The following is a 25,851-nucleotide window of genomic DNA, read 5'->3' as shown; positions in this document are numbered from 1 at the left end:
CAAGTACAGGGCAAGATGGAAGCCAGCGCTAGAAAAGGACCACATCAACATGAAGGAAACGAGGGCTGTTCAGGTCTTTTCACATCTCTGGAAGCTAGATACCATATGAGTGTTTACATACAACACAACAGAAATGTGTTTCAAAAACAAGCACGAGGGGACCAGATCTTACCAGTTTTGCAGTTTGGCACAGATATGCCTGAATATGTTGCTCACAGCCACATATATCCCATCAGAGGACAGTTTATCAGATTCTTTAAGCAGGTTCTAAGAGGACCCTTACAAATGGACCCTGAACAGACAGGTTTTCAAGGGCATCCTTCACCATTGGCGGATTTCCCAGATCTGTTTGCTTCCAAGACCAGCACACAGCTTCCACTATTTTGCACCAGGGACCCTTGGCCCTCAGCTTTTAGGACAAGATGATTTCTCTCTTCAGTGGACAAGGAGTTTTCTCTTCATGTTCCCTGTACTTCCTCTCATTTCAAGAGTTCTTCTAAAAACCCAAAAAGAAAAAAAAAAAAAAAACAAAGCTCTTGCTAGTGATTTCCTTTTGGCCAAGATAGCACTGGTTCCGTCTTCTCTTTCTTCTAGCCAGGGGCAAGTACTGCAAACTGCCACACCAAGGAGATCTCATTACACAACAGAAAGGGTTACTGCTTCACCCCAATCTGTCATCCCTAAACCTAACTCTGTGGACAATAGGGTTCTAATTCCTTACTGGCACTATTTGTCTGAGGACATTATTAAGGTTCTTCAAGAAGCCAGAAAACCCACCACTCAAAAATATTATATAGACAAATGGAAGAGATTCTCCTATTGGTGCCAAAAGAATGAACAGAACCTCAACTAATCAGAGGTACATTTCTTTCTAAAATATTTTTGAGTTCTTGCATAGAGGTCTGGCCTATTTTTCTTCAATGCCCACATGTCAGCCATCTCCACTTGCTTGCTCTTACCCCCCCCCCCCACACTTTTATCCAGATCTGAAGTTATTCCTTAAAAAATCTGAGAACCTTATTGATTAAAAGGGTCCTACATCATAAACCACCTGGAAATCCCATTACCCCTACTTGGGACCTCAACTTTGTGATGGTAAAGCATCCCTTATCTCCTTTTGAACCAGCAACATCAGCAAATCTCAAATTCAACACCTGGAAAACTATCCTCCTTCTAGCCCTCACTTCAGAGCTTCCGGCACTCATGGCCATTCCGACCTTTCTTATTTTTCACAAAGACAGGGTGACCCTCAGGACTAATCCTTCATTCATGCCTAAAGTAGTGAACAAGTCCTCTCTCAATCAGGCCATAAACCTACCTACCTTCTTTCCAAACCCACAGAATCAGGGAGGGAAAGGAAGGGATACTTCATTCCCTGGACATTCACAAACAGCTAAAATTATATTTGAACAAAACAAAATCCATTCAAAAATCTAATCAACTTTGTATTTTTCTTTCATAGACTCTAAATTGAGCCAACTGGTATCCAAGCAAAACATTGCAAGTTGGATCTGTAAGACCATCTCCTTTTGTTACTCTACATGACAAGTCCTTGCTCTCATGCCCTCAAGCTCACTGTACAAAAGCAGTAGCAGCCTATGAAGCTTTCTACAAAGGAGTGGATGCTAGGTCCATACTGAAAACTGCCACCTGGCCATCTGTATACATTTTTACTAAAAAATACAGGATTGATGTCTTTTCAAGGTCCAAAGCTGCCTTTGCTAGGTCAGTCCTATCTGTCCTCTTGGACGGTTCTACTGCCTTTTAACCAACCACCCTTACTTTCCCTTAAGCTCTTGGAATCACCCATGTGTTAGGAATAATGCAACGGTGATTTCAGTCAGGACACAGCACAGTTGTGTAAGAACTTATCGCAACAGTACATGTTCTACTAATCAGTGCTGCAGTATTCATTCCTACTCTCTTTCCCATCTACACTTAATTTTCTCCTTACTCTCTCTTTCACCCTCAGTTCCTATCCCATGACAGACACCCTATAACAGGGTTTTTTCTTACCACATCATACTATGCCTCTCCTAGCTCTGACTAGTTTTCTGTCTCAGGGTCTTCAGGCCACTGGCTTGTAGATAGCCTGAGGAATTATGCTTGTACATCTGCCTCTCTATATATAGCCTGAGGAATTATGCTCTTTCATCTGCCTATATATCTATACGCTTGCGAGCTGAGATGACATGTCAGACGTATGATACTGGGGAAGGTCAAGTTCTGTTACCCTGGCCAGATGACAGCTGTGATAACCCAAGTATTAGGAATACGTCAACAGTGATCAGCAGGACATCATCTGTTATGGTAAGTTCCTAAGTTTAAGTCAACTAGCATGACACTTAATGGAAGATTACTCACAGTAGAGAGATGTGCTGGAAGCGTACCTCTCAACTGTACAGATTTTCACAGACTGTCCATTTTTTGATTCATAATCTTGGTCCATTTTTCATAAAATTGTGGTTTTCTGGCAAATTAATGGCAAATCATTAATGACTGAAGTTAGAAAATAATAACAGACATTTGAGTTTGAGACTTCATACCCTCCAGAAAATTCATGTTAATGCAAAACCTGTTATTCTATTAACTTTCTAAGTTTGTAAGAGCAATATTTAAAACTTGTCCCTATTTTTGGACCTTTGTCTCACTTTTATTTATGGCTTTGTCCAGATTTCTTCCTCTAAGAGGTATGTCTGGAAGAATGCAAAGTCATAATTTATTAGTCTGTCTTAAAATAAAATCTGGATGTATGGGATAGATGCATTTGGTAAAAAAAATATGAGTGCCAAGCAGGTCATAATGGTGTTTTGTTTTCCTACTTTGGTTTCAATGTAGCAGTGAAAAGACAGGTGGTATTCTAATAAAATTTCCAGATACTATTGTTTTACTTGAGATAACAGTACTACAAGGATCTGTAATAGTTAAATAGTACTTTTTTGTAGTCTTTATAGAGTCCCAGTTATCTATACGGGTCATCAGTTCTCTGATTGGTCACCCAGCTGCTGTCCCCCTCGACCAAAAGCTGATGACCATTGTGAGGCTGCCAGTCCAGCTAGCTGGAATTTTGTAATAATTCTATGTCATTTGTGAATATTAATATGATTCATTTACCTGTCTTACAAATGTAAGAAAACTATAATGTTGTGTGGATATTAAACTACTGGTTCAGAAGTGTGTGTTGAACTGTATGTTATGTACTGAGTGTCAAGAATGTAATCACAGTGTACCCTGCTGGAAAAGAGCAGAACTGTCTATAAACTATATGCCTGTGCAAATGTGTGTTTTCATAGTAGAAGGTGGAACATAGAGTTAACTTGCAAACTCCGAAAAAATAAGTGAAGAGTTTTACGACTGTGTTTATATCAGCAAGAAGACAGGATGTCTACAGCTAGAAGTTCTTTCTGTTGTCTGGAAACAGAAATAATTACAAGTTTCAAATGTAAAAGTGTTTAACTATTTTACAACTTCCAGTTCTAGGCAAACTTCTGAGAGATAAGTCATTTTGACACAGAGGTGCTAAATTTTACGTTTGTTAGCCAGGGAACTGAAGGCAGATGACAAAGAATGATGTCATCCAGCTGACCCAGTAGTAATGTGTTATTTAAGAACCATCTGTCAGAGAAAGTCTCTGCGTTTTGTATTTGTGCCTAGAAACATCCTCTCCATTCAGCACTTTTCATCTGTATTTGCCTTGCTCTGTAAGTAAGTTATTTAGAACATAGTTTCTCTTAGAGATAGATAAGAATATAGTAAAGATTAGTTTAGATGTTTTCTGTATTTATGTGAGACTGTCCTGCAATGTTGTTTTAAAATATTTCCTGTGATTCTGATCTCTGATGTCACTGTATTGAGTTATTGAGTATTGTCTTGTTCTTTTATTTATTATTAAATATATTTAAACTTTTTAATTCTGGCTGGTTTGTTTAGAGATATTTAAGCTCTTAGAGTACTTGCATATGTATTTGGTGACACTGTTTAACCCACTCCTAAATAGCCTTAAAAGTCTTGGTCACACTTACCATTTGGATAATAGTAACATTACACAGTAGAATTGGTCACCCTTTAAGGGTCTTATATAGTAGCTGATAAGTAAGGGTGGTTGGTGGTAGTGATTACTACCTTATAGTCTGGGCAGAAGGGGCCATAGCTAGTAAACTTGTGCCAGCCTTCCCCATGAGTGCCTGTTTGTATATAAATGAAATCTCAGAGTGTATGTATGTCAGCTACTTGGCAGGGACACGAAGCACTGCTTGGATAGAGAGGGTGCTGGAGGTTTTGTCTTGACCACTCTGTTGAGATCTTAACCCTATACCTGTGCCAGTGGGGAGTCTTATTGGGGATCTGGAGAGAGAGGCAGAAACCATCCCCAGACTGATTGTGATCTCTGTGTGCTGTTAAGGGAAATTGTACTTTACTGTATGTACTTGTCAACCTCCCAAAGTGCATGCCCCTCACTGGTGCTAGTACTGAGGATTGAGGCTCCTTGATTACTGGGCCAGTGCATGGGCATCACAACCATAAAAATACTCCTTCAGGGTTAGAGCAGCAACAAAAAAAGTCTTCCAAAATAATTAACTGCAGCATGTAACTTGTGCAGATGGTGTTATTGTATCCTAGTCCATATGTGTCAAACAGCATCTAATATATGCATGATATCACTAGCAAATCTTTGTCAGTCAGTCTTGCTTCATTTGCATATGACATCAAGGCCGTTTGGCATGTCACTCAAACAGGCCATGCCCACTTCTGTGCAGTCTGACCATGTGGGGTAAAAGGATACAATAACATCATGATTCCTGAGGGGAATAGCTTTGGTTTTGGAAATCCAGTTTAATTAAGAGAAGGAAAAATTGTCTTTCACGTAGAATTTTAAAAGCAAGTATGTCAAGCATCAGTGAAGCCCTAGCTGAATCTGCAGGCCATTTAATTATTTGTATATTTATATTTTTATTTGTATATTTGTGTTTGTATAAGTATAGTTAAGTGTAGTACACTGTTGCTGCTTAATGCTAGATGGGTTAGACTGATTCCTAGAACAGTGATCAAAATGTTTAAACATCTTCTGTTTTGATGAGAGTACTTGCACAACAGTACTCTTTGGATCTGTGCTGCACGAGCTAAATCTATACTGGGCTATCCTTCTTAATCACTTAATGTTTTTATTTCAAATATGTGCAGGCTAAGCAAATCCAAGAAGCAGATTTGAAAGCTGCTGCTGCTCAAAGAGAAGTTCAGTTACTGCGACTGTCTGTTCGACAAAATAAGGAAAAGGTTCAACAGGTTCAAGAAGTTCTCAATGCCAGAGAAGAGGCACACAGGTAAACTGACTTGAATCTGTGATTTCATATTTTGAGAATCCCTGCAGCAATCAGTAACACAGAAGTTTTAACTTTGTCAAAAATATTCTTAGATTTAACCATAGATCTTTCTTTGAGGTGAAATATGTCAGGCTTGAATAAAAAATGTATGGATATCTTGCCTGCCACTGTTTTTCATCATCACATTTCCCAGCACCAATAGTGGTTTGCCTTAAGGCTATGATGGTCTTGTGTTGTTTGATACTAATGTTAAACCTGATCGTTCAAAACTTCTATTTGTTCAAGCTATTTTAATTCCTTCTTACCACTCTTAACAGTTGAAGTAATTCCTTTTCGTCTCTTATTATTACATTTTAGAGAGTTTCAAGTTTATGGAGCTTCATTTTCTAAGTCCTTTTTTTTAGAATTTATTATTTTTCCAATGATCTGATAAGTGGTGCATCAGTCTGCAGTGCTGTAAGATTTTTTACTGAAGGCAGAAACAACATTGGAGAAGCCGTATTCCAGCTGTAGCAGTAGGATTCCCTTTCCAGTGGGTGTCTTGGCTGTGGGGGATAGAAAGTAGAAAATTTCCCTAGTCCAGAAGAGGAGTTTGTTGACTTCTGGCTTTGTAATTTTAATGTGGTTGTGAAAACTGAATACCTGTCAACCACTAAACCTTCCTCAGCTGGACCTGAACCCATTCATTCTTCCACATTGGCTAGTCCTTCATAATCACAGAGAAGAGAGACATCAAGGGGGTTGGGAGGGGCAATCATTCAGGCAGCCATGATGGTTGCTACTGTCATTTATAGCATGCTGGCTGTGTTAACATTTATGAAGGCCCTAAATTCACACCCTGAATGGGGAGCCATGTTACTGCATAGCTTACAATGCCTTCCTAATTTGAATGTGTTCTCCCACATGTCCACTATGAAAGCTGTCTCTCAATGGTAGGTTGATGAGCCTAACATTCACCCCATACTGCATCTTTTTCAACCTAACCCTCCTCTAAGGGGCGTGGTGTAGTCTGTGTTTGACACCACCTACCTCATTCTAATCCAGGATAGGCACACTCACCCTCCACTGCCAATTCACCAGAGCTGCTAACTGAACCCATGTACCATGTCTGCAGTGAGGACTTTATCTTTCTGCTACATTGGAGATGACTTTTTATGTGTTTATTTTCAGTATGTTTTAGTTTTCATGAGTGCCATAGTTACATCGTCGGATCTGGTGCTCCTGAAGTCCCATAGCAGGTGTGCTTGTGCATTAAAGTTGGTACTTAAGGTCTTGTACATTTAGCATAATATATGCCAAGACTTTAAGTCTGCCACCTGATGTTAGGAAGTTGAATGTCCTGATGGCCTTTTTATTGGCGGGAAGAAACTCAGAACCATAGCTGAAGAGAAAATTGAAGCAAAAGCTGAGTCAGAAGAGGTGATGCATGCCATCACCTCATGTATCTTAATGATCTAGTCACATGTCAGCCAGTTGAAAATGCCTGTATTTTAATAATTAAGGGGTCTCTGGCAGAGTGATGCCTTGGTTGCTGGAGTATATATCCAATGAGCTCTCTTAATAAGAGTTTGTTTTTTGGATATTTGTCCATTTGCTCATCACTTCAGCTACATTTTCTCTAGAGTCTTTCCCTTCTGGGGTATTTGGCATCCTTACATACTCACTCCTTCCTCTGTCATCAAGCTCCATCCATTTTTCTTGTATGTTTTCCTGGATGGCCTCAAGATCTGCTACTCATATTGAATTGATTGTTCCCCACCTTCTGCATGGCTTCTGTGTCGTCTCAATGTTCTGAAATGGCTGCCTCCATTACTTTGAGCCTCTTGTTAATTTTTTATGTATTCTGTCAGTAATTCCCTCATTTTCATGACCTCTTTATGCATCTTGTCCATTTTGTGTAGCATTTTCTCCATCATTTTTTGCCTCCTTCTAGTTCGGTGGTGGACTGGATCAGGCTCTCAATTGGCCTGCTGACTTCTCTGCTCAGTTTTCCCTCCTTTTTTCATTGGTTTTGTCATCTGATCATGTTATTTGCTCTTTCGTCTTCACTTTTTCCTTCTATAAGCTTTTTTTGTCAGCATTGTTCTAATTTTACTATTAACTTATTGAGGAGGGGAGAGAGTTCCCATCTCTTTAGCTCAATTACATACTGGAAGTCCTCACACAGATACTCATACTGAACAAGGAAGATACTTGTCTTCATATCCCCATTTATCCCCTCACAGGAAATGCCTCAGGTTCAAGGTAGGCTAATATCACTTCCAGTTCACATCCTTGCCTTTTGGACTCACATCTACTGCAAGAAATCTTACGAATGTATGGCAGCAGTGCTAACTCTCATCAGATCAACATGCATCCACACTTTTTCGTTACCTGGACAACTGTCTTGTATAAGAATCCATACAACAGCTAATTTTAAGCCTTGAGCTGTTATTGTGAGTATATTTTGCCTCCTTGGCATTACACACAACTGTGAGAAATTACATTTGACTTATCATAGGTTCATAGGTTCATAGGTTCATACTAGGCTATCTGCCCGAGGGCATTTACAAGCCTAGCCCATAGTTTTGTGGCTTACGCCACCCCTTTAGTATGGGGAACTATACCCATTATTTTGCTGTGCCTCTGTTGAGCAGTGACACTGAGGTAATCCCTGGGGTATATCTGCGATCTCCCATCCATTGGTCAAGATTTCTCTTGAACAAGGCCAGCGAGGTGCTCTGCCTCACATATATCGGGATTTTATTCCACAGCATAGGGAGTCTTTGGGTGATGAATCTATCCCTCCAGCACGTCCTATTAATAGCCGTGTCGAGGTTTAAGTCTCCCGCCCTTGTGGCTCTGACGGATCTAGATTTTTTGAGGTGAAGCATATTCATCAAATCTGGGTTTGACATGGCCTTGTATGTTAGGCAAAGGTCACCTCTGAGCAAGCGGTAAGCAACTGAATAGAGCTGGAGTTCTTTCAGTCGGGCAGCATAGGACAGATGTTTGAGACCCTTTATCCTTTTGGTGAGGAACTTTTGTGGCCTCTCCAGCTGCTGCAAGTGTCGGGTCAGATACATTCGAATGGGGCATTGTACTCAATCATTGGTCTGATGAGTGATGAGTATAGGGAGACTATGACCTCCCTTGATCTAGATGAGAATCCCTTCATGATAAGGTGGGCAATGTAGAAGGTCTTCCTAACTACTTTAGCTACATGGGTGTCGAATGACAGACTACTATCAACCTGGGTCCCCAGGTCCCTGATAACTTCTTCTGTACTCAGTGGATTGCCACCTATTTGGTAGCTAGGGGTAACCTTGTTTTTCCCGAAGGGTATGACTATGCATTTTTGGCATTTAACTTTAGGCCATGGCTCTGGCACCAGTTATCTGTTTCTGTGAGACCCTTCTGAAGGATATCTGTGTCAGATGTGTTTTCTACTATGGCCCAGTTTGCAGTCATCTGCAAACTTTGTCAGCCATAACCCTCCTGTGTTTGCTTGTACTTCGGAAAAGTAGATGCCAAACAAGAGTGGGCCCAGGACTGAGCCCTGTGGTACACCACTTGTGACAGGCTTTGAGTCTGACATGGCGCCAGCAACTCTGACCCTGTGGGTTCTGTCACTCAGCCAGTTTGCAACCCATCTTGTGATGTATGGGTTAACATTTAAGCTGATGAGTTTTTCAATGATACCCGAGTGGGGTATTGTATCAAAGGCCTTCGAAAGATCGAGGTAGGCTGTATGGACTGCCTTTCCCTCATCAATGGCTTTGGTGACTGTTTCGAAAAAGTCAACCAAGTTTAGAAGGCATGATCTGCCTTTGACAAAGCCAAACTGGGATGGATCCAAAGTCTGCAAATTCCCTATGTCTTTATTTATGAGGTCCATTATGATCCTCTCCATGGCTTTGCAGATAAGGCTTGTCAAGCTAATGGGCCGGTAATTTCCAGGGTCGGTGGAGGCACCGCCTTTGTGAAGTGGGACCACAGTTGCAGTGCGCCACTCCTGGTGCGTATCCAGAGGTAAGACTATGATTAAACAGCTGTCCTAGCTGTGGGTTTAATTCCTCGTTGAGTTCGTGGAGCACACAGCCGGGGACACCATCAGGTCCCATGGATGCTGTGTTTTTTGCTTTGGAGAGAGCAGTTCTCACTTGGGCGTTGGAGATGTTTGGGGGGCTGCAATCGCTTGGTATAGATGGTTCCACAGTCAATTAATTTCCTGGATGCAGATACAAATAAAGTTCAATAAAAAGTGCGTGTGTGTCTTTGTGTGTGTTACTCATTATTCACAGTGTCCTAGATGTCATTCGTAGGATCATAACAGATTACTAGGCTAATAGGTCTGGGGCCCTTACAAGCCTAGCCATGAGTTTATCCCCAAAAAAGAAACCACAAACAGCACCTGTCACCCCTGTCAATGAGGGACACAGGTGGAACCCTAGGACAAATTTGTGGTTGCCCATCCACTCATCAAGGTTGCACTTGAAGAGGGTCAGCGACGTACTTTGTTTCACGTGTATGGGGAGTCTATTCCAGAGATGGGGCAGTCTCTGAGAGACAAACTTGTCTCTCTAGCAGGTTTTGTTAATGTCACACATTAGATTTAAGCCTTTCGATCAGGTACTACGCGAGGAGTTAGACTTATGGATATGGAGCATCTCTAGTAGAGCAGGATCTGAGATTGCCTTGTAGGTGAGATACAGATCACCTCTCAGCAATCTGTCCGATACAGAGTAGAGTGATAGTGATTTCAGCTTGTCCACATAGGGCAGGTGTTGGATGCCATGGATTCTCTTTGTGTGGTATTTCTGTGGCCTTTCCAGTTGGTGCAGGTGTTTGGAGAGGTACATACCAAACGGTGCATTGTACTCCATTATTAGCCTAATGAGGGAGGAGTACAGAGAGGTAATAACCTCCTTTTTTCTGGATGGAATCCCTTTACTTATGAGATGAACCAAGTAAAAGGCTTTTTTGACCACTGCCGCTACACGATGGTCAAATGTGAGATTGTTGTCAACTTGTGTACCCAGGTATCGCACTACAGGTTGTGTGCTTAGGGGGTTGTCGCTAATGTGGTAATCAGTAGGGACTGAGTTTTTGCCAAGTGGTATGATAATACATTTGTTTGCATTTAACTTAAGGCCATGACTTTGGCACCAGTTATTTGTTGCTGTGCGACCTTCTTGAAGTATGTTAGCATCATTCAGGGAGACCCTCTTGAAGCATGTTAACATCATTCGGCGAGTCAGTGACAACACCCAACTTACAGTCATCTGCAAACTTGGTCAGCCACAGGCCTTTTGTCTTTGCCTGGACCTCTGAGAAGTAGATGCCAAACAATGGGGGTCCCAGGACAGATCCCTGGAGGACACCACTAGTGACAGGTCTGCTATCGGAGGTAGTGGCACCTATTTTGACCTTGTGGGTCTTATCAGTGAGCCAGTTGGCCACCCATCTGATGAGATAGGGATTTACACCAAATTCTGTTAGCTTTCCGATGATGCCTGAGTGGGGGATTGTGGCAAAGGCTTTGGCGGAGTCAAGGTAAGCTGTGTGTGCTGACTTTCCCTAATCCAGTGCCTTGGTGACCATCTCAGAAAAGTCAACCAGGTTCAACAGGCAAGATCTGCCTTTGATGAGTCTGAACTGGGTGGGGTCAAGTGCTTGGAGATTGCCTATGTCTTTGTTTATGAGGTCCATAATAATACGCTCCATGACCTTACCAAACAAAGATATAGGCAATCTCTAGAGATATCTTCTGCAAAAAGTACCTCATGGCTCTTCAGTATGTAGTTTTATATATAATCATTGGTCTTTTTAGAGACAGTCACTGTAACTGTAAATCATAACATTTAGATTTATTCACCTTCTGTTCCCTTTCATTTGGCCAGACTTTATTCAGTTGTCTGATTGTTGCCTGTGAAGTTGGTGCTGATCTAATACTTTTGAAACTATTGTCTTTGTGCAGTGTACCTGTGTGAATTAGCATTGCTGTTTTCTTTATTCAGTTTTTCTCACTGCATTAGAACTGCAAGTCTCTTATTCATGTTGTAGTCTTATCTGTGTAGTAGCTTGTACATACCTGTTGTTTTTGTTTTTCTTCAGAATTAAAAACAAAAATAATGTTAAGAAATCATCAGTGATAAGGAAGAGCAATTATCTCTCTCTTTCTTAGGTTAATAAGCTGTGCCTGTTGCAGACGTGTAGTCATTAAAATGACTATAATGTTTTATCAGAGCCAGAAATTCCATTTACACATTTTATACTTGTATAACTTAGTAATGTGCAAAACCCTTCACATAAACAGAAGGTTTATCTCATGACAGATATGGAGACCGATGGCTAAGCCAGCAGAAAGCAAGAATAAAAAAGAGATCTAGAAAGGGAAAAATACTAAGATTAATACTAGAGATTAATGATGTGTTATTGATCCAGACTTCCAAATAGGAAGAAACTGCTACCATGACAATACTGAAGACTACCACTGTGCTTCAGAAACTGGCCAGCTCACTTATTCTCTTTTGACTAAAAGTTCTCATTGAAAGAGATCCTTTCAGCAGCCTCAAAGCAAAGAAGTGTGTCAGTTTATTCTCAAGACCAAGGCACACCTGCAGTCAAGCCTTCTAAATACAAATCTTCACTGGTACCTGTGAAGGTATCCGAAAAAGAAAAAGAGAAACCCTTCTCCACTATCCTCTGAAGGTGAGGAGTATTTTTACTCAGCTCAGGCACACTGCCTTCAGTATATACCATCAGACCACAAAAGACACTTTGTCTCTGTCATCTGGTTTTCTACACAAGATTTCACCCTCATCAGGATGTTGGTTGTAAGGGACATCATACGTCATTGTCTTCTCGCCCTTCTTGACACACTTCAATGAACAGGTTAAGCATTCAGTTGCATTGTTAGTCCATCAGATCAGCCCGCTTTCAAAGTTCCATATAAGTGACCCACTGTGGAAAAATTCTTGTTTTCTTTTTCTGCTGTGTGTTTTTGTTGGCAATTGTAGATGTAATTTTCTAAGGTTAACAGCTGTATTTAGTGTAGGAAGTGTGTCCTTTTCCAGAATTACTTGTCAGTGGAGAAGGCTCACATTTGGTCTCAGTTCGCTACATCATCCACTCGCTGTTCCTATGACATCTCATGTAAACAGAAGTGCCCGAGGGAGAAGAAAATTTTGGTGGTGGATAGTGCATCAGAGTTGAATGCCCTCCCCACCCATATTGAAAGACCTTGGTGTCAGTGAGGCGCTTTAGTAACCCTCACACCTAGCATCATTTACTGCAGAAACCTCTGGCATGGCCTCTCTAGATGCTGATGTCCTGTTAGCCCAGATCACGTCCTCACTACCAATATTGTTTTGCCATTATTGGCCCTGAATCCTCTCTGAGGACCTCTGGGTCCAATACCCATATTATCTTCAGTACAGGAAAGGGATGCTTCCCCACATGGGTTGTGCATGAGAAGATAGAAGGAGATTGGATTGAAGACTTAAGCCTCTGCCTAAGAACCAAGGCCTTCAAGGTGGACTGCAGTCCTAGACATAGGCCAAAAGTGCGTAAACCAATCTGGATGCCATCTACCTTTCCTCAGCCTGAGTTGTGTGGTCTTCTTCACTTCCCTGGCCTCTCCACAATTTTCTTCGAGTTGACCCGGTATGTCATGTAATTTTTGAAAACTATGCAGCTAACCTGTAATAACCCTGCAGTATCGGGATCCCCTCTGCAAAAAGGAGCTGAGAGTTATCTCCCCAGAGAGATCTGGATATTTTATACTCTTAGGTAGAAGAATTTGTAGTTGTTTACCAGGTGTCCCCTCTCTTACCTTCAATCAGACACCAAGGTCACCTTATCCTCTGCATCACCTTCAGAGGATGTCTCATATGGGGAATATTATTCACAGATTGGGGGAGACCTTTAAATGGGAGGAAAACAAGTTTTATCAGGCCAGGATTAAGAATTTTATACAGCATTTGATGATCATATGGTAAAATCTACAACTTCTTAGGGTACCAAAGTGCTGGACTGTGTGTCTGGATGCAGTGAAGTCTCCTTATCATGTCCTATATCTGAAGATAAAGATGAAGACTAATCTGTGGTTTGGTCTGGTGTGTCTCTTCGTAGTGTAAATATCTTCTCTTAGAAGACATTTTCTTGTCAGCTATTCAAAAAACTCTTTCATTAGGTGTACTGTCTTATTACCTGTTATACTCTCTAGAAATCTGTATGATAAAAAGATGCTTCTTCATCCTCTATGAAGTAACATGTTGGTAACTAAAGAATCTGTTCACTATTTAAAAAGAAACAATGTGGAGAGCACTTCTGTTTTTTTTACGTATTTTTTTTTTCTTTTTTCTTTTAATTCTTATACTAAATCTTTTATAGTCAGTAACTGGCATTTCCATCACTAGCAACTATCTTGTCAACAGCAAGTGTCTGGTTTGATCTCTGTCAGTTCCATGGATTATAAAAAGATATTATCTTCATACAGAAGAACTAGACAAATGTGTATCACATTAATTCTTGCTTAAGCAATAGCAGATATTAATTTATATATATATATATATATATATATATATATATATATATATATATATATATATATATATATATATAGGTACAGAGTGCTTTTTTCATCTTCTCTGAACTCCTTTTCTTTTTTTTTTTTTTTTTTTTTTGTTATTTTGGGATTTCTGTTTTCTTTAACCCACAGCTCTCAAATACAGGACTTACAGGGAGTTTCTGAGCCTGCCTCAGCCCAATCCTTCAGCCACTCCTCTAGTCCTGGTTTATATATTTAGTGGTGCATCCTTGCTGCTAGGTCCCCAGCACCCTGTTCTTAAGCCAGACCAATTCTGTGGGGCCCATGACTCCTACAAGCACCTGCATAAAGCTCATGAGGATGATCCAGCAGTACTGTCCTTGTATTCCAGCAAGAGATCAAATGTGGCTGCATGGAGGAACCATATTCGCAAGCACAGGGAGAAGAATCCTCAATCAATTTTGGGGAAAAAACGTTTGCCTCAGTTACCTCAGCTGTCGGCACCCTAATGTTTCAGGAGTTTTTTTCCTCAGCTAGCTGAGACAAAAATCAGCAGAGATGGGGAATATGGGCCCAAAGAGGGAGATTCTTGACCTATGCAACCTCATTTCCTAGGTTGCCAGGCAGTCTGTAAAATACTACTATGATGTAGTGAACACATCATGCGGAGCATCTGTTCCATTGTCTGTGATCAGGAGACATAACTGGTTGAGGACTCGATTCCTACCAGAGCATGTATAATCAGAAATCCTTTATCCTACCCTGAACAGGGAGCATTTATATGGACATCCACTCCCCCCCCCCCCCCCTTTGCAGGGAAGTTTTTTTAAGAAAAGAAGAAAACCATGCATTTTTTCAAGGAACTTTTCATTTCCTTGTACTTAGATGTCTTAGAAACTACTTCAATAAAAGCTGGTCCCCCAATCCTAAACAGGTCAAGGGCAATCCACAAAAAGGCAGCAATAATTTTCTTGGGTGACAAAAGCCAGGGTACCGTTTGGCTAGGCTTATATAGGCCCTAAGTCCAATAGCCTAGTACCTACCTATGAACCTATGACTGTCACAGAAAACTTGACCAGCTGATTGGGGAGAGGACTTGGTTACCCACAGATCTTTTACACTCAGAGGGAGCAGAAGTGACTCAGAAAAGATAACTCCTGTCCTCTCCTCAGTCCACCACCATCCACACCTACCTTATTCTTCAACCCTCTCCTCGTAAACATTGGAGGCAGACTGTCTTTCTTTGTACAGCAATGGGAGGCTATCACACAGGACGAGTGGATCCTGTAGCTAGTAAAGCAGAGGTACAGACTGCATTTCCAAAGAAAGCCACATTTTTCTTGGCATTTAGTTTTACTCCCAGGTTTTGACAGGAGTCTCTACTCTTTCCACAAGCTTTCATGGTCACCCTGGACTTAAAATATGCCTGCCTCCATATCTGCATAGCCAGGATGGCAGACAGTTCCTTAGATTCAAAGAATCAAATCCAAATTGTCCCACCTATGCTAAAAGACTTGCTATCTCAGTAAGACATACTAATAGTATGAGAGAAAGAAAAAGGCTTGAGATTTTACTCTAAACTGTTTCTAGCCCTAAGAAAAGAAGGGACTTGGAGGCCCATTTTGTATCTTTCAAAACTGAACAAATTTCTAAAATTTCTAAAGTTAAAAATGGTGACCTTGCAGAGCCGTCTGTGTTTATATATTCATAGGTGCCTACAAGACTGTTCATCTGTACATATTCTACAAAACCTATCTTTACATTCCCATGGTAATTTGTTCTCTTATATTTTGCACAGAAATAACCTAAAGATGGGTCGTACAAAGATATGTCAAGACATTTACAATTTTGCCCTATTCATGAGGGAAAAAGGTGCTAAACCAAGGATGAATTTACAGTTACTCATCCATTCATCCAAATTACATTTAAATACAGTCAGAGAAGTACTTTGCTTTATGTGGAGTGGAACATGGTTCCATAGATGTGTTAATCTCTGTGATGCAAACCTGTTCTTCTAAAAAAAAGATTTAGATCCCTTGAGCAGGCATTCATATTTTAACACCTTTATTGAATTATCACTTATGACAAGCAAACATATGTTTATATAAAAGAAAACAATTATATTAGCATGTTCACAGTTACAAACATACTGTATATCGTCTGTATTCTTTACATTTAATCATACATTACATAAATGACTCAATTCCTGTCTTCCATTAAACCTTGTTGCTTCTTCAAAAGATTATTCTACATGTATTATTCTACAATTTCTATTTTTTCCTATGAATTTTTTTCTTACCCTTTTCTAAAGCTCTAACTTCCATTTCTTTTGTCGCTGTTACAATATTCTTAACTGCAAATATGATTGGGTCAGACGTTGATTTCCATTTTCCAGTAATTGCCTTTTTGACAGCCACCAGAATTAGACTTAACGAGGCTTTACTATGTCTAGGCAATTCAGATCCTGTATCCTAGCTGAAAAAAAAAATTTCCTTAGTTACATATATTTGCTCAGCTAGTATTTTTGACAGAGTACCCAGAAGGGAATTTTAAAAGTTTAGTCAAATGGAAAACGTTGGTAGCAAACACTCTGTGGAACCACATCCCAGATAAAAATTCAAACACCTTTATTTAGCGACAAAATGTTAAGTACTTTTCCTCAAAACAACACTTTCATCCCTTTTATCGTAAGGGACTTCTTCAAAATAAACTTCAAAAACACTCCTTTCCCCTATTTTTGCATATGAATATATACTTGCTATTATCAATCACATGACTATTTTCAGCCAACCAATATTGACTTAAAAAATGTAAAATATCATTCAGTCACCAAAAACTTGTTACAATCCATAAAAAATATATATTTGAAATAATATAAAAATTCTTACATGCATTAATCGCATTACCACTTGAAATATCAGTAATGAATTAAAAATTACATATTTACATATTAAACTTAATTTCTTCAAAATATTCTATTGCTGTTAACTCAGTGGTAAATTAATCATGTGAAACCATTCATTAGTTAAATGCAAACAAAACAAATGCTAATGCATAGTGGCATAAAAAACTGTCTGTAATTTAGCTGACTGCAGTTTCAGCACAGGTAAAATTGTTACTAATTCATTTAACCCTGGGGGCGCTGTGGCTTCTAATTTAAACTGCTACAATAATTCCCTGTATTCTAACAGGGTTTCCTAATGTCCTTCTTTGTTAACCTTCTCAATTATGAAAAAATAATATTTTTTCCGTTTATCACACGTAATAGAATGCCTGTAAAGGAAGTTAAGATTGCCTTTCTGCGTTTCATAATATTTAAGACTTTTGGCTTTTCTCGGTTAGGGGTCGCCACAGCGGAACTCCGGTCTGCTCATGATTGGCAGTGGTTTTTACAATGCCAGCCCGACGCCCAACCTTCAACGAAGGCACGTCCATTCACGCTTGCACCTACCTGCATGTCTTTAACATCACTCGACAGCAGGGAGGACGTGCAGAATCCACTCAGAAGGTGCTCCAGCCGAGAATCGAATGGGAGAACCTCTTGCTGTGAGGCGACAACACTAACTACTGCACCACCACGGCTGTTTTTTCTCAAAGGTCTTTCTGTTTTTCATATGTAAAATGTGTCACAACCTGATCACAGTACCAGGTAAACTACCCCACAAGTATTACAATTACCTTTAACAGACTGAACTGTTGACGTGACACTAAAATTCAATGTTAATCGTTCATCTTTGGAAATATACTGGCATTGGTTACAGCATTCATATTTGGTGGTATGTGTCCCCACTTTTCTAGTGGTCCTCTTCCAATATTATGACCACTCCGTTTTTCAAAATATGCTTTTAAATTCAGACCGTTTTTATACAGAAATTTTGGGTTGTCTCCAAACAAAGTCATTAACTCTTTGTCTACCTTAAAATTATTCCATTTTCTTTAATGGTTTCTTTAATATATCCAGAGTTCTTGGTATATTGGAGTACCATAGCTCTTTCCAAGCTATCTATGCTTTTAACTTGAAATGTCTCGAAACCTTCACCTGATTATGTAACTTCATCCACCCCATTGCTGGGATCAGACAGTCCTGTCCCCAACAAAGCTTTGTATCTACCCGCCCCATACATCTGCCACTTGGGAACTAAGTGGGTAGATGAATTCTCTTGGATTACCTCTGTCAAAAATAATTTTTTCCAACTTGACTTTCTCTTTCATAAGTAACTCCCTGTCTGAAATCATTCTTGCCAACCTATTGTATTGCCTCTTCACTATATTTCTCTTAGAGTTTACAGGATGGCAACCAGAGAAATGTAAACAGCTATTTGAAAAGGTTGGCTTTCTATTAATATTTGCTAAAAAGCCATTATCCTCCATTGTAATAGTAATGTCCAAATAATTAATTTCCCTTTCATGGAATACATAGGTGAATTAAAGAAAATCAGTTGACTTGATTAAATAGCTCACAAATTAATTTATTCAACCTGGATCATCCTTCCAAATAATAAAAATACCATCCAGGTATGTTAAATATGTATTCCAACTATTGGAAAATCTAGAGTTGAAAGCCATTTTCTTTTCCTAATTCCAAAGAACCAGGTTCGAGTAAATGTGGCACAACTCACCCCCCCCCCCCCATTGCTACCCCTTTGGTTTGTCTGTATTATCAAGGGCCTTCCTTCCAGCTTTCATGAAAATAAATCCTGACTGGGAGTAGAGGTATCCATAGGTAAAAAAAACAACCAAGCAGAACATTCAGCCAAAAACCAGGAAAAGGAATGCTCCACCACTGTGGCAAAAAAAAAATAGTGGTTTTGGTAGCAAACATGCTGTGGAACCACAACCCAGATAATAATTGAAATACCTTTATTTAGCAACTTAAATTTTGGAGTGCCTTGTCTATAAAAATGTTCTGAATTTAAAAGCAAATTTTGAGAAACAAAGTGGTAATGCTGGACAGAAGGCCACTAAAAAGCGGGGACAGGTACCACCAAATGTAGATGATGCAACCAGTGCCAATGTATTTACAAAGATGAGGAATTAACATTGAATAATGGTATCAAGTCAACAGTTCAGGCTGTTAAATTGTGCAGTCACAGAAACCTGGTTCAAGGTCTCAGAGAGTACCCCGGCCTTACAAGGCTACAATGCCTTCCATACCTTTATACCGCAAAATGAACATGTGAAAACCAAAGGAGGCGGTGTTCAGTCTATATCAGAGATAAATTCACGTTGCTCCAAGTTCAGGTTTCAGTGGGTAAGACCCTCATTCAAGTCATAGCCGGTTATAGATCTCCCTCCATGGGTAATGACGCCCATGAAGCCTCCTTGACCAAACTGGAGACAATACAAATTTTACTGAACACACTGGTTATGGGGGATTTCAATTATCCCACCATCAACTAGGCAACCTATGGTAGCCCCAAATTGCTAGCGCAAAAGTTCCTTGGCTTTGTTAATTCACATGCCCTGGAATAAATTCTTCATACGCCGAGAAGAGGAACAAACATTCTAGATCTGGTCCACACCAACATATCAAACAGATGCACTACCCCAATTGTCGTAACCTCATTGGTTAAAACTGACCACAAATCAGTCACCTTCGAGCTGGCAGTAACACCAGAACTCACAAAGGGTGAAGTCAGACTAAATAACTTCAGCAAGACAAAACTATACCCTCCTAGGTGAAGGTATAAATGCATTCAAAGCCCCACCCCAAGCTGGAAGAGGCAACTATGCCTAAGCTACATTAAAGCCCTGTACAATCACTTACATAAGTGTATAAACTCGACTGTACCAAAAATAATCAAAGAAAGAGCCCCAAGTAAAAGCAAACTGCCATGGTGGACATTCATCATCAACAAACTTTACAATAAATACAAAAAGTTGCTGTCCAAGAAAACAAAGGAAAGGTCTCAACAATGAAAAATCACCCTTCTCAGCCTCAACAGGAAAATAAGACAACTTGTCAAATCCTCTAAGGACTCCTTCAAGAGACACTTAGCAAGTACAGCCAAGGATAGCCATAAGGCCTTTTACAGCTAAGTATGGAGCCTAAAAGGTAGGACCCAAGCATGTGCAGAACTAGTGACCAACAGTATATAACACACTGTCCCCACAGAGATAACAAACCTGGTAGTGGATAGGTTTGGAGAAAATTTTACTCCCTTATCCCCTCCTAACTTATCACAACCCCCCCCCCCACACACACACACACACACACACACACATATCTGAAGAGCAGGTCCTCAAAGCCTTGTCCAAGGCAAAAAACTCAGCCTGTATGGGACCAGACGACATCCCACGTTGTCTTCTAAACAGGCTAAAACATGAACTAGCATCACCATTAAGTACCCTTTTCAATCATATCCTAACCACAGGCTTTGTTCCTGCAGAATTGAGAACAACAGCTGTTATTCCCCTCCATAAAGGTGGCCTAGCAACAGACCCAGGGAAGTACAGATCCATAAGCCTGACCAGCCTCATCTGTAAGGCCGTGGAACATATCATTATGGACCTCTTAAATAAAGACATAGGTGACCTCCAAACCCTGGATCCTACCCAATTCAGCTTCATAAATGGCAGATACTGCCAGTTACATCTGGTGGATTTCTTTGAAAATGTGACCAGGGCCATTGATGAGGGCAAATCTGTGCACACAGCATAACTCAACTTGGCAACTGCTTTCAATACAATCCCACATTCAGGCATTACCTATAAACATAGCAAACTGAATGTAAACCCCTTCATTGTAAGATGGGCTGCCAACTGACTCACAAACTGGGCACAAACTATCAGAATGTGTGACAGCAGATCAACCAACAGATCTGTTACCAGTGGGGTACCACAGGGATCAGTGCTGGGCCTCTACTGTTTGGTATATACTTCTGAGAAGTTCAGGTCAAAACTAAGGGGTTGTCACTGGCAAAGTTTTCAGACAATTGCAACCTAGGTGCAATCAATGAATCCCCAAATTATGTCCATATATTCCAGGAGGGTCTCATACAGACCAACAACTGGTGTATTAGTCACGGTCTCAAACTGAATGCAAAGAAATGCATCATCATTCCGTTAGGCACAAACAATGTCCCTTCACACTATCAAATCAGCACAATACCCTAGTACCCATAAAGTGGTAAGGTACCTGGGATTACAAGTTAACTGCGACCTTGACTTTGCAGTCTGTAGTAAGGAAGGCTTTCTATGTAGCACTCTTGATTAGTAAAGACATTGCCTCAAGAGCAAAAGAGGTTATAACCCCTCTATACTCGGACTTATCTGGCCCATAATTGAGTATAACACCCCATTTGGCATGTACCATACAAATTACCTTCAGCAACTGGAGAAACCTCAGAGGTTTCTAACAAAGATGATTAAGGGGCTCCAGCATGTGCCTTACACAGACCAACTAAAGTCATGTCACTATACGCCATATCCTATAGACTTCTTAGGGGATACCTATGCCTGGCTAACAGAGCAATTCAAGACCCAAACTTAATGAACTTGCTGCATATCCGTAAATCAAATGGGACTAGGGCTACCCGTTCCGGGGACCTAAATATGGCCTGTGACTTAAATAGGACATGCCTGAGGGACAGCTTTATCTCCCAGTGACTGCCACCTCTTTTGAGCAGGCTACCAGTTCATGTGAAACAGAGCACCTCTGTGACACTGTTCAAGAAGCACCTGGATAACTGGATGGAGCACCTTAAATTCTTACCTGGGGTAGCACCCACAGCCCTCATGGCCATGGGGAGTCATCACTAAATGCAATCTTGAGTATTGACTAACTTTTCAATGCTATTACATTGGGATGAAACGGCTAGGCTTAAAATGACCTCTAGGTTGATAGCCTAGTAATCTCCTATGATCCTGTTGTAGTACTTGTGGGGTAGTTTACCTGTTAAGTGTGTTCAGGTTGTAATGCATTTTATGTAGGGAAAACAGAAAGACCTTTGAGAAAAAGGATTTATGAACATTATTACGAAATGCAGAAATGTGATCTTAACAACTCCCTTTACAGGCATTCTAATATGTATGATAAATGTAAAAAGTATTATTATTATTATTTTTAATTGAGAAGGTTAACAAAGATCCAGTGGGAGGACTGCCTGTTAGACTATAAGAAATTATTATGGAAGGTTAAATTAGACATTACAGTGCCCCAAGGTTAAATGAATTAGTAACAATTTCACGTGTTGAAATTGCAGTTAGCTACATTTGTTTTCCTTTACCTAATGAATGGTTTCACAAAGTCAATTTCTCACTGAGTTAACAGCAATAGAACATTTTGAAGAAATGAAGTTTAGTATGTAAATATATGATTTTTAATTTATTATGACTTTTCAACTGGTAATGAGATTAATATATGTAAGGATTTTTATATTGTCTCTGAAATATATATTTTATATTTTTTTTATGGATTTTAACAATTTTTTAGTGATTGGATTGTATTTTATTTTTTTAGGAAAATATTGATGGGCTGAAAATAGCCATGTGATTGACAATAGCAGATATATATTCATTTGCAAAAAAAATGGGGGGGGGGGGGGTCTTTTTTGAATTTTGCTCTGATGATATAAGGGACAAAGTGTTGTTTTGAGGAAAAGTACTTAATATTCTGAGTCGATAAATAAAGGTGTTTGAATTTTTATCTGGTTTGCTATTCCACAGAATGTTTGCTACTGAAAACCATTGATTTGATGTCATTAGTCTTCTTTCCATCCATTACTGATGTGGTTTGGTTCTGAGCCCTCAGAACCGAGTCAGCCTAATGCCTAGCTCGCGCCAGCCAAAGACCCTCGAGCTAAGCTTCTACCCACAATGCCCTTCTCCCTGTTACCTCAGATCTCATTTGCCGAGTAGCCATAAAGCCACGTTTCAGCAGGGCTGTCAGCTAAGTGGAAACTTTTTGATATTTTGTGGAAAAATTTGCCTATTTTCTTGTCATTTTGTAGTTTACATCCATTAATCTTTATATTTACAGTGAAATTTACATCTTTTTCACTTCTACCCATTTGGTAATCTTTTAAGTACCATTGGTGGTATGGCCTTTTCTCTTTACCCTTGTGGTATTCCTTGAATACCATCACTGGTATTTCTTCTCTCCTTTTCTTTTTCTGTCTAGTTGTGTGTTTTTGACTCTTTGAATAGATACTGTGTGTATTTAGATAGGTTTAGACATAGAGAGAGTAGAATTTACTTTTTCCTCTGAAGTTATTGATTGTTGTGTTTAACTTTTTCATGATGTCTGATAAGAAGAGTTCATCAGGCTTCAAGCATTGTACTTCTTGTAATGGTAAACTTGCGAATAGTGACTCTCATGATGATTGTGTCTATTTTTGGGGGGTGCCCCATCTTTCGGTGCAACCCCCTCCTTGTGTGATTTGTCAAAGTTTCAGCCGGCAATCTGAACGAGCGCAAGAATAAGTTAATACTGAAGGGCCTACTTGTCGCCCTTTTCAAAGGCCGTTTCTGTGACGGAGGTCTCAACCCCTCCTAGGAAGGATAAGAAAAGGTCCCATTCGGTTACCACTTTACCCTCGGGTGACATGGGTAAGTCTGTGAAACCTAAAGTGCAAAAACTTACTTTGGAGCATAAATCTGCCTTGTTGGCACCAACCTTGTCTGCTCTAGGTACTACGACCGTTTCTATATCAGTGCCAGCTTCAGCTCCAATACTGTCAACGGCACAAACTATAGACCTTGCCTCGCCTACTATGACTTCGGCATCAGTTTCCGCTTTGGCACAGTGCAAGACTTCAATGCCTATCTCTGCAGTGATGATTGAACCCCCTCGTATCAGCTCCGAGTGCCCCTTTGGCACCAAGCTCTTTTACTGTTCTGACAAGAATGGATTTGACCCCACTGCTTCCTGTCTCCAAACTTGAGACATCGGTGCTGGTAGATTCCACACCACGATACTCTCCATCTATAGACCCTTTTCTAGGCCAAGTGTATAGCCCATTTCTAGATCGAGTTAACTGTCCATCGGGAGTATCCATTAGATCCACCAGGAACCTTTCAGAACTTGATGTGGTGCATCTTGTGGATCAGCTGTTGGCAGCCAGGGGGATACCCATGCCTTCCAGGACCCATCCTTCTGCAGGACTTGGGTTGACTTCTTCACGGACTCCATCCTGTTCTCCTCCTTTGACCATTCCGGTTCCAAAGCCTCCTGCTGCAATGTCCTTTGTGGAGCCCCCCGTCTCAGCGCCTGTAGTGGATCTCACTGTGGCTCTGAGACCGTTCCTTTGGTCCTCTGTTCCTGCTGAACCAGTCCTTCCTCAACCCCATAATTGGGCTGCAGGCTCTTCATTTTGGGGCATGGAGCCGAGAGTCTCTTTGGTTCCATCCTCAGTGCCGGGAGCTTTGTCTGCACCGGTCCTGCTTGAGGCTCCATTCTCAGGATTGAGTTCAGCGGAGCTGGGTGTTACCCCAGTTCCGAGGTTGTCCTTCTCGGTTCCGGGCTCCCATCCCTCTTTGGGCAGACCTGCTTTCTGTGCGATGGAGAGGGAGTTTGCTTCGGGAAGCATTCCGCCAATGTTGGAACACCAGATTTCTCCCCCTGAGCTACAGCTGCCACAGGCCACCTCCCCAGGACACCAGGCAGGAACCTACTGTGCAGGCTACCCACTCTACAAGTCCTTCTCAGAAGCCCCCACTGAGGAGCCCCGACGGAAGAGGTCTTCCAAGAGGAATCATATAGAGTCCCCTGAGGAGTCTCTAACAGAGGACATGGATGTCGATGAAGTTGAAGGGTCCCCATGGTCACTCCCTGATGATTTCTCCTTCGGAGACATACTTGAAATGCTGAAACAGAGGGGTGACTGGCAGCTCGCTAATCCTTTTTCTGAGGAGTCCGTGTTCCTGCAGGCTTTTCTTGCCCGACCATCTACCTCTTGAGTGATCCCGCCTGCAGATGAGCTAATTCAGTTCGTGGTGCAGAGCACCTGGAAGAACCTTGATTCTGTTGAGGTGATCCTCTGAGACCCGACAAGATACTCTCTCCACCAGAAGATAACCCACATTGTTCCAGAGGTTTACTGGTCGATGCTATGGTGGTGGTGGTGGCCATGGAAAAGGATCTAGCTGAAGAGTGTCCTACTGTCCACCCACCCAACAGAGAGTCCCGGGCCGTGGACAGCTTGGGGAAGGGAGTCTTTGTATCAGTGACCTTTGCAATAAGGTCCCTGAACTACTTGGCATATTTTACGAGGCTCCAAAGAGACTTGATCTCCGAACTCTCTGGAACTCTCGCAGGACAGATGTCTGACGAGGTGAGAGACAAAGTTGCCTTGCAGCTCACAACCCTAGAATTGATCTCCAACTCATCCATAATGTTGCTTTCACACGCAACCGAAAGTGCGGCTAGAGCTGCGGGTTCAGGCATATAGTTATGAGACGTTATGCCTGGATGCGCATGTGTGACCTCACGGATCACTTCAAGTCTTCCTTTCTGAATGCTCCCATCGAAGCATCTTCCCTGTTTGGCTCCAAGGTAAAGGCCAGGTGTGAGCAGGATGGTAAGACCCTGTCTGCCATAGGTCTACATTTTTCCAACCCTCAACTTTCCTTCTCCAGGAACCAGAGGAGTGGTAAGATGGGGCATAAAAAAATCTCAGCGCCGTTTCCTTGCCACACGTGGTGATGATAACCCAGGGGCAGAGGGGGTAACAATTCTGGAAGATGCCCCTATTGAGGCAGAGGGGATACATGTAACCAAGGCCCCAGAGACTCCTTCTCTGGGCAGCCTTACCAGCACTCCTGAAGAATGGCCCAATTGCTTTCCTCTGGAAGCAGTCGGGGGTCGTTTCTGTCTGCACCAAGCTGCCTGGCACTCTATTGCCACCAATCGTTGGGTGCAAAATATCATTACCAGAGGTTACACCCTTTCCCTCATTACTTATCCAAAACTTCCAACAAAACTTCCCAACGTTTCACCCAGTCAGAGTTAAGAAGCAGCTTCAGAAATAAAAAAGCTGTATCAGAAAAAGAGTCATC

The 25,851-nt window shown here is 41.1% G+C and overlaps 1 protein-coding gene across 1 annotated transcript in view; it reads left to right on the top strand.

Annotated features, from left to right (window-relative positions):
* The window catches only part of LRRCC1 (leucine rich repeat and coiled-coil centrosomal protein 1), a 1,845,576-nt gene that overhangs the window by 1,075,361 nt on the left and 744,364 nt on the right, over nucleotides 1–25,851 (top strand). Inside the window, exon 11 of the mRNA XM_044066062.1 lies at nucleotides 5,182–5,321. Coding sequence (XP_043921997.1) covers nucleotides 5,182–5,321 — 140 coding nt within the window. The remainder of the gene's footprint in view (nucleotides 1–5,181; nucleotides 5,322–25,851) is intronic.

The sequence above is a fragment of the Protopterus annectens genome, chromosome 3.part0, assembly GCF_019279795.1.
Source record: "Protopterus annectens isolate FY-2018-M chromosome 3.part0, PAN1.0, whole genome shotgun sequence".
Lineage (NCBI taxonomy): Eukaryota > Metazoa > Chordata > Ceratodontiformes > Protopteridae > Protopterus > Protopterus annectens.
This window is presented reverse-complemented; position numbering and strand designations above follow the sequence as displayed.